Source organism: Nerophis ophidion, linkage group LG09 (assembly GCF_033978795.1).
Source record: "Nerophis ophidion isolate RoL-2023_Sa linkage group LG09, RoL_Noph_v1.0, whole genome shotgun sequence".
NCBI classification, from domain to species: domain Eukaryota; kingdom Metazoa; phylum Chordata; class Actinopteri; order Syngnathiformes; family Syngnathidae; genus Nerophis; species Nerophis ophidion.
In genome coordinates, this window is record NC_084619.1 from 65,355,573 (window position 1) to 65,365,572 (window position 10,000).

General features: G+C 43.6%; 1 protein-coding gene across 1 annotated transcript in view; it reads left to right on the plus strand.

The window, feature by feature from the left end:
- The window catches only part of LOC133559641 (VPS10 domain-containing receptor SorCS1-like), a 211,657-nt gene that overhangs the window by 129,107 nt on the left and 72,550 nt on the right, over window positions 1-10,000 (plus strand). The window contains exons 7-9 of the mRNA XM_061911585.1: window positions 873-991; window positions 2,342-2,431; window positions 4,434-4,613. Of these exons, the coding sequence (XP_061767569.1) occupies window positions 873-991; window positions 2,342-2,431; window positions 4,434-4,613 (389 nt within the window). The remainder of the gene's footprint in view (window positions 1-872; window positions 992-2,341; window positions 2,432-4,433; window positions 4,614-10,000) is intronic.

Genomic DNA, 10,000 nt, shown 5'->3' on the forward strand with positions numbered 1-10,000 from the left:
TTATTATTTACCATTTACACAACGTGACAACTTCACTGCTTTGGGGGGGGGGGGGGGTGTCATGTCTGTGTGATTATGTTTTGTTTTTTGGACACTCAGTTCCTGTGTTTGCACTTCCTGGTTTGTTTTGTTACCATGACAACTCATTAGTTTTCACCTGTTTTCACCGATTATGTCCCTGCTATTTAAGCGGTCTGTTTCTGTCCTTCGTCCTGGCAACATCACCTCCTGCACCCATGATATCCATACTTCTTTTTTCTCATACCCTTGTCTCAGTCACAGTTAGTGTTTTAATTATTCATGCCATAGTGCAAGTTTTTGTTTTCTTAAGTCAAGTTTGTCCTCCGCCATTGTGCGCGCCTTTTGTTTGCTTTCTTTTTTTGTAGTTTGTTAATGTTAAAATAAATTATGTACTTACATTCACGTCTTGCCCGTGCCAACTTTCCTTTGCCTCGGAAAAACAATCCACGCCCTAGTCGTGACAGGGGGAAACAAAAATATGCAAAAAAATGTCAGTTTTTTGGCAAACAAAAGTTCCGTACTAAAAAATATATTTCTTGATTGAAATGCTGGTGTCGGGCTAATTTTTTTTTTGCAAATGCCAGACTGCCACTTAGCTCGTTCCTGGTCCCCCTCCCCAAACTGACGCTAACTCTCTCGGACAGCTTTCTATCTCTCTCTCTCTCTCTCTCTCTCTCTCTCACCGTCCGTGACACTCGCCCAAATTCGTGATTCCCTCCATAAGCGCCGCTCCAGCCTTGACGTTGGCCTCTAGAAGCTTTGTTTTGTTTTTTCTCCACCCCCGACACACACACACACGCCCCCGTCCTTTTGTTGTATTTTTAGCGCTCTCGTCTGGGTTGTACCCGCAGGGTCGCAGTACATCACTTGCAAACTCCAGAACTGCTCCGAGGGAAACCAGGGCAAGCCTTTCCCGGGGTTTATCATCCCCAACTCCCTGGTGGTTCAAGATGAATACGTTTTCATCCAGGTGGGTTGTTTTTGTTTTTTTTTAATCTCGAGGCCTCATTAAAAGTCAATTAAGAGCCGTTAAAAAACAAAACACCACATTCTCTAGTGACTCTACAGCCGTGTTTGCTATTAAAGGCCTACTGAAATGTGACTTTCTTATTTAAACGGGGATAGCAGGTCCATTAGCGATATTGCCATATTTTTGCTGAAAGGATTTAGTAGAGAACGTCAACGATAAAGTTTGCAACTTTTGGTCGCTAATAAAAAAGCCTTGCCTTTACCGGAAGTAGCAGACGATATGGGCGTGACGTCACGGGTTGTGGAGCTCCTCACATCTGAACATTGTTTACAATCATGGCCACCAGCAGCGAGAGCGATTCGGACCGAGAACGCGACGATTTCCCCGTTAATTTGAGCGAGGATGAAAGATTTGTGGATGAGGAAAGTGAGAGTGAAGGACTACAACAACAACAAAAAAAAACTATACAGTGGGAGCTATTCAGATGTTATTAGACACATTTACTAGGATAATTCTGGAAAATCCCTTATCTGCTTATTGTATTTCTAGTGTTTTAGTGAGATTATATGGTGGTACCTGTACAACCTGAAGGTCGGCCTCGCACCTTTCTTCAGCACCAGTCGACGGGTGGTGGCGATGCCCATCTCTGCCCTTGGCAAGGGACCCTCTTCAAAACACGATCTTTGGAAATGATCGCTGCATAATACACCGTACTTTGTGTGTGTGGTCCAATCCAACCGAGTTCGCTTGACCGCTCTGTTCAATAGTAAAGCTTCACCGTCATCTTTCGGGAATGTAAACCATGAAACACCGGCTGTGTTTGTGTTGCTAAAGGCGACCGCAATACACTGCTTCCCACCTACAGCTTTCTTCTTTGACGTCTCCATTATTCATTGAACAAATCGCAAAAGATTCAGCAACACAGATGTCCAGAATACTGTGGAATTATGCGATGAAAACGGACGACTTATAGCTGGGAACGGTGCTGGAACAAAATGTCCCCTACAATGCGTGACGTCATGTGCAAGGGTCATCATACCACGACGTTTTAGCATGATACTTCCACGCGGAATTTAAAATTGCAATTTAGTAAACTAAAAAGGCCGTATTGGCATGTGTTGCAATGTTAATATTTCATCATTGATATATAAACTATCAGACTGCGTGGTCGGTAGTAGTGGGTTTCAGTAGGTTTTTAAGTAAAAACAAAAAGGTTATCATCCTGCATGAAATTGAAAATCACCGTGTTGTGTGTCAAAGCCAATATCTGCGATAATGTGCAACATCTTAATCGGTTCCGCTCGTTTTGTGCCGTCAAGAGTGGAAACGCTGAAGTGTGTTGGTTCCCAGGTGCCCGTGGGAGGCCAGCCTGTCCACTACGTGTCCTACAGAAGACACTCCTTCTACCCTGTCAAGCTCCCCAAGTACACCCTGCCTAAGGTAAGGCGAAAGGAATTATGGCACGGATTTGATTGAATCGGGGGAAGAAAAAACATTAACAACAATGATTTATTTGGATTTAATGCAATTTAATACTGTCAGGTTTAAACACTGATGACAGCTATTAAACAGACAAGAAGCAAGGAATCGTGCAGAGACAAAGTTCAATTTAGTAAGTCAGACACGTTTCCAGTGAGGGTTGGACTCCGCCAAAGCTGCTCTTTGTCACTTATTCTGTTCATAACTTTTATGGACAGAATCTTTGGAGAAGGATCTTGACGGGATCCGGTTTGGTGATTGCAAGATTAGGTCTCTGCTTTTTGCAGATGATCTGGTCCTGATGTCTTCAACTGGTCAGGCTCTTCAGCTCTCATTGGATTGGTTCGCAAGCGACTGGGATGAGAATCGGCACCTCCAAGTCCGAGTCCATGGTTCTCGCCCAGGAAAAGGGTGGAGTCCCATCTCCGGGTTGGGGAGGAGACCCTGCCCCAAGTGGAGGAGTTCAAGTACCTCGGAGTCTTGTTTACGAGTGAGGGAAGAGTGGATGGTGAGGTCGACAGAGGCGTCTTCAGTAATGCGGACGCTGTATCGATCCGTTGCGGTGAAGAAGGAGCTGAGCCGGAAGGCAAAGCTCTCAATTTACCGGTCGATCTACGTTCCCATCCTCCCCTATGGTCATGAGCTTTGGGTTATGACCGAAAGGACAAGATCACGGCCGAAATGAGTTTGGGTCTCTCCCTTAGAGATAGGGTGAGAAGCTCTGCCATCCGGGAGGAACTCAAAGTAAAGCCGCTGCTCCTTCACATCAAGAGGAGCCAGATGAGGTGGTTCGGGCATCTGGTCAGGATGCCACCCGAAAGGGCACGTCGGACCGGTAGGAGGCCACGGGGAAGACCCAGGACACATCGGGAAGACTATGTCTCCCGGCTGGCCTGGGAACGCCTCGGGAACCCCTGGGAGGATCTAGACCATGGGTGTCAAACTCTGGCCTGCCGTGTAATTTCATTTGGCCCTTGAGGCAATATCAAATTAGCATTAGAGCTGGCCCGCCGCTGTAACACCGCATTCACCACTAATACTCATACTCGTCAACCCTCCCAATTTTCCCGGGAGACTCCCGAAGTTCAGTGCCCTCCCGAATTTCTCCCGATTTCCACCCGGACAAAAATATTGGGGGGGGGCCGTAAAAGCACTGCCTTTGGCGTTCTCTACATGTCGCCACGTACGCTTTTCCTCCATGCTCACATAATATATGCGGCTCATACACACACACACAAGTGTATGCGACGCATACTTGGTCAACAGCCATACAGGTCACACTGAGGGTGGCCGTATGAACAACTTTAGATACAAATATACGCCACACTGTGAACCCACAGCAAACAAGAATGACAAACACATTTCGGGAGAACATCCGCACCGTAACACAACATAAACACAACCGAGCAAATACCCAGAATCCCTTGCATCCCTAACTCTTCCGGGACGCTACAATATACACCCCTGCCACCACCAAACCCGCCGCCGAAAAGAGTCATTCAATTTGTATTTTTATTTTATTTGATATGCCATTGATATTTTTTAATTATTATTATTTTAAACTCGATTTTGCATGTCACTATAAAGTTATATAAGCCTCGCTTGGTCAATATTCAATGCAAAACTTGTTTTGGTCCCAATTAAAGGATTCATTTGTTCAACCTCGGCCCGGGGCTTCGTTCAGTTTTTAATTTTGGCCCACTCTGTATTTGAGTTTGACACCCCTGATCTAGACGAAGTGGCTGGGGGAGAAGGAAGTCTGGGTTTTCCTGCTTAGGCTGCTGCCCCCGTGACCCGACTTTGGATAAGCGGAAGAAGATGGATGGAATATTTCATTCGACTGTATTAAAAACCTTTGCAAGGACTTAATTTTTGTACTACACATTTTTATAACATTGGGAAAGCTTCACCAACCATTTCCTGTCCTTGTCCGTCTTTCTGTTCCTCATTCATCTTTTTGCAGGACTTGCAGATCATCAGCACCGACGACAACCAGGTGGTGGCCGCCATTCAAGACTGGCACCAGAACGACTCGTACAACCTCTACATGTCCGAGTCCCGGGGTCTGTTCTTCACGCTGATGCTGGAGAACGTGGTGAGCAGCGGGGGACCCGAGGGCAACATCATGATCGACCTCTACGAGGTGGGTGGTAACTCAAACGCGTGCCAACACCCGTCATCGAACTGTTAGAAACTACAATATTTTTCAGACCAAAAGATACACCGGAATTTAAGGCGCATTAAAGGGGTCATTTTATTATTATTATTTTTCTACATGTAACACGTCTCTTCAGGGTGTGTCGTTTGTCTTATCTACGTGCCTCCACATCGACAGCGTCTTCTCCCCGCAATCTTTGTTACACCGGTAGTTTTTAGTACTTCCATAGCGATTCTAGTTACGAAAGCTAGAACTGTAGAACAAGTAGAATTAAAGCTGCAAGCAGCGTTGGTCGGGTGCGCATTTGGCTGCTGCCCCCACGACTCCAGCCCTGGTCTTAGTCAGACCTACATAGAGGTTTTAATTTCATGTCTCTACGACATTCCTAACAGAAGTTACAAGCAGTTTTGTCTGTGTTTTTTCCTAGGGGGCGCTAGAGCAAAATGTTGATTTTCGGGGTTTGGTTTTTTATTAGATGGCAATTTTTGCCAGTCCTGATGTGTGTGTAAAATTTGGTGAGTTCTGAAGCACGTTAAGGGGGTCAAATTACAGATCGGCGTTTCTGGATGTTGTTGATAAATGACTTTCGTTTTGCATAGTAGAGCTATAACTTGCACTTTGAAGCATTTTAAGGGGTCAAATTACAGCTCAAAGAGGCAAAAATGAAATTTTTTAGGAAACTTTGCGCAGGGGTTCGTTGAAGGCTACAACTGTAGAACAAGTAGAATTAAAGCTGCAAGCAGCGTTGGTCGGGTCCGCCTTTGGCTGCTGCCCCCATGACTCCAGCCCTGGTCTTAGTCAGACCTACATAGAGGTTTTAATTTCATGTCTCTACTACATTCCTAACAGAAGTTACAAGCAGTTTTGTCTGTGTTTTTTCCTTGGGGGCGCTAGAGCAAAATGTTGATTTTCGGGGTTTGGTTTTTTATTAGATGGCAATTTTCGCCAGTCCTGATGTGTGTGTAAAATTTGGTGAGTTCTGGAGCATGTTAAGGGGGTCAAATTACAGATCGGCCTTTCTGGATGTTGTTGATAAATGGCTTTCGCTTTGCATAGTAGAGCTATAACTTGCACTTTGAAGCATTTTAAGGGGGTCAAATTACAGCTCAAAGAGGCAAAAATGACATTTTTTAGGAAACTTTGCGCAGGGGTTCTTTGAAGGCTAGAACTGTAGAACAAGTAGAATTAAAGCTGCATGCAGCGTTGGTCGGGTCCGCCTTTGGCTGCTGCCCCCATGACTCCAGCCCTGGTCTTAGTCAGACCTACATAGAGGTTTTAATTTCATGTCTCTACTACATTCCTAACAGAAGTTACAAGCAGTTTTGTCTGTGTTTTTTCCTTGGGGGCGCTAGAGCAAAATGTTGATTTTCGGGGTTTGGTTTTTTATTAGATGGCAATTTTCGCCAGTCCTGATGTGTGTGTAAAATTTGGTGAGTTCTGGAGCATGTTAAGGGGGTCAAATTACAGATCGGCCTTTCTGGATGTTGTTGATAAATGGCTTTCGCTTTGCATAGTAGAGCTATAACTTGCACTTTGAAGCATTTTAAGGGGGTCAAATTACAGCTCAAAGAGGCAAAAATGACATTTTTTAGGAAACTGCGCAGGGGTTCTTTGAAGGCTAGAACTGTAGAACAAGTAGAATTAAAGCTGCAAGCAGCATTGGTCGGGTCCGCCTTTGGCTGCTGCCCCCATGACTCCAGCTCTGGTCTTAGTTAGACCTACATAGAGGTTTTAATTTCATGTCTCTACAACATTCCTAACAGAAGTTACACGCAGTTTTGTCTGTGTTTTTTCCTAGGGGGCGCTAGAGCAAAATGTTGATTTTCGGGGTTTGGTTTTTTTATTAGATGGCAATTTTCGCCAGTCCTGATGTGTGTGTAAAATTTGGTGAGTTCTGAAGCATGTTAAGGGGGTCAAATTACACATCGGCGTTTCTGGATGTTGTTGATAAATGACTTTCGCTTTGCATAGTAGAGCTATAACTTGCACTTTGAAGCATTTTAAGTGGGTCAAATTACAGCTCCAAGAGGCAAAAAACATTTTTTAGGAAACTTTGCGCAGGGGTTCTTTGAAGCCTAGAACTGTAGAACAAGTAGAATTAAAGCTGCAAACAGCGTTGGTCAGGTCCGCCGTTGGCTGCTGCCCCCACAACTCCAGCCCTGGTCTTAGTCAGACCTACATAGAGGTTTTAATTTCATGTCTCTACGACATTCCTAACAGAAGTTACAAGCAGTTTTGTCTGTGTTTTTTCCTAGGGGGCGCTAGAGCAAAATGTTGATTTTTGGGGTTTGGTTTTTTTATTAGATGGCAATTTTCGCCAGTCCTGATGTGTGTGTAAAATTTGGTGAGTTCTGAAGCATGTTAAGGGGGTCAAATTACACATCGGCGTTTCTGGATGTTGTTGATAAATGACTTTCGCTTTGCATAGTAGAGCTATAACTTGCACTTTGAAGCATTTTAAGGGGGTCAAATTACAGCTCAAAGAGGCAAAAATGACATTTTTTAGGAAACTTTGCGCAGGGGTTCTTTGAAGGCTAGAACTGTAGAACAAGTAGAATTAAAGCTGCATGCAGCGTTGGTCGGGTCCGCCTTTGGCTGCTGCCCCCATGACTCCAGCCCTGGTCTTAGTCAGACCTACATAGAGGTTTTAATTTCATGTCTCTACTACATTCCTAACAGAAGTTACAAGCAGTTTTGTCTGTGTTTTTTCCTTGGGGGCGCTAGAGCAAAATGTTGATTTTCGGGGTTTGGTTTTTTATTAGATGGCAATTTTCGCCAGTCCTGATGTGTGTGTAAAATTTGGTGAGTTCTGGAGCATGTTAAGGGGGTCAAATTACAGATCGGCCTTTCTGGATGTTGTTGATAAATGGCTTTCGCTTTGCATAGTAGAGCTATAACTTGCACTTTGAAGCATTTTAAGGGGGTCAAATTACAGCTCAAAGAGGCAAAAATGACATTTTTTAGGAAACTGCGCAGGGGTTCTTTGAAGGCTAGAACTGTAGAACAAGTAGAATTAAAGCTGCAAGCAGCATTGGTCGGGTCCGCCTTTGGCTGCTGCCCCCATGACTCCAGCTCTGGTCTTAGTTAGACCTACATAGAGGTTTTAATTTCATATCTCTACAACATTCCTAACAGAAGTTACACGCAGTTTTGTCTGTGTTTTTTCCTAGGGGGCGCTAGAGCAAAATGTTGATTTTCGGGGTTTGGTTTTTTTATTAGATGGCAATTTTCGCCAGTCCTGATGTGTGTGTAAAATTTGGTGAGTTCTGAAGCATGTTAAGGGGGTCAAATTACACATCGGCGTTTCTGGATGTTGTTGATAAATGACTTTCGCTTTGCATAGTAGAGCTATAACTTGCACTTTGAAGCATTTTAAGTGGGTCAAATTACAGCTCCAAGAGGCAAAAAACATTTTTTAGGAAACTTTGCGCAGGGGTTCTTTGAAGCCTAGAACTGTAGAACAAGTAGAATTAAAGCTGCAAACAGCGTTGGTCAGGTCCGCCGTTGGCTGCTGCCCCCACAACTCCAGCCCTGGTCTTAGTCAGACCTACATAGAGGTTTTAATTTCATGTCTCTACGACATTCCTAACAGAAGTTACAAGCAGTTTTGTCTGTGTTTTTTCCTAGGGGGTGCTAGAGCAAAATTTGATTTTCAGGGTTTGGTTTTTTTATTAGATGGCAATTTTCGCCAGTCCTGATGTGTGTGTAAAATTTGGTGAGTTCTGAAGCATGTTAAGGGGGTCAAATTACACATCGGCGTTTCTGGATGTTGTTGATAAATGACTTTCGCTTTGCATAGTAGAGCTATAACTTGCACTTTGAAGCATTTTAAGGGGGTCAAATTACAGCTCAAAGAGGCAAAAATGACATTTTTTAGGAAACTTTGCGCAGGGGTTCTTTGAAGGCTAGAACTGTAGAACAAGTCGAATTAAAGCTGCATGCAGCGTTGGTCGGGTCCGCCTTTGGCTGCTGCCCCCATGACTCCAGCCCTGGTCTTAGTCAGACCTACATAGAGGTTTTAATTTCATGTCTTTACTACATTCCTAACAGAAGTTACAAGCAGTTTTGTCTGTGTTTTTTCCTTGGGGGCGCTAGAGCAAAATGTTGATTTTCGGGGTTTGGTTTTTTATTAGATGGCAATTTTCGCCAGTCCTGATGTGTGTGTAAAATTTGGTGAGTTCTGGAGCATGTTAAGGGGGTCAAATTACAGATCGGCCTTTCTGGATGTTGTTGATAAATGGCTTTCGCTTTGCATAGTAGAGCTATAACTTGCACTTTGAAGCATTTTAAGGGGGTCAAATTACAGCTCAAAGAGGCAAAAACAACATTTTTTAGGAAACTTTGCGCAGGGGTTCTTTGAAGGCTAGAACTGTAGAACAAGTAGAGTTAAAGCTGCAGGCAGCGTTGGTCGAGTCCACCTTTGGCTGCTGCCCCCACAACTCCAGCCCTGGTCTTAGTTAGACCTACATAGAGGTTTTAATTTCATGTCTCTACGACATTCCTAACAGAAGTTACAAGCAGTTTTGTCTGTGTTTTTTCCTAGGTGGCGCTAGAGCGAAATGTTGATTTTCGGGGTTTGGTTTTTTATTAGATGGCAATTTTTGCCAGTCCTGATGTGTGTGTAAAATTTGGTGAGTTCTGAAGCATGTTAATGGGGTCAAATTACAGATCGGCGTTTCTGGATGTTGTTGATAAATGGCTTTCGCTTTGCATAGTAGAGCTATAACTTGCACTTTGAAGCATTTTAAGGGGGTCAAATTACAGCTCAAAGAGGCAAAAATGACATTTTTTAGGAAACTTTGCGCAGGGGTTCTTTGAAGGCGCGTAAAATCAAAACCGGAGCAGTAATCAAAACTCTGTGAATAAGTTTTAATCAGAAGGGTTCAATCTCTCTCCTGTGCGAGCTTGAAGCCGAAACGACAAACGCACTTAGAGGAGGTAACGTTTGAAAAAAGGTGACTCGTGTTTACAAAACTTTTATTTTGATGGGGTATTTTTTAACTTCCGGTTGATTTTTCCTGAAAGATGTCAATTGTTAAAATGTAGGTCTAAGTGAGACCTACATAGAGGCTTTTGTTTCATGTCTTTCCGACATTCCTACCAGAAGTTACAAGCAGTTCTTTCTCTTTTCTCTTCCTAGGAGCATTTTTTTTCTGTGTTTTATCAAAAAATTGCGCTAAAGCGCATTTTTTTATTTAGGGGATTGGTTTTTTCATTAGATCGTAATTTTTGCCAGTCCTGATGTGTGTGCCAAGTTTGGTGAGTTTTAAAGTATTTTAAGGGGGTCAAATTACAGTTCACAGAGGCAAAAAATAGCATTTTTTGCGAAAATTTTGTATTGAAGGGGTTTTTGCCAACTTTCTGTTGATTTT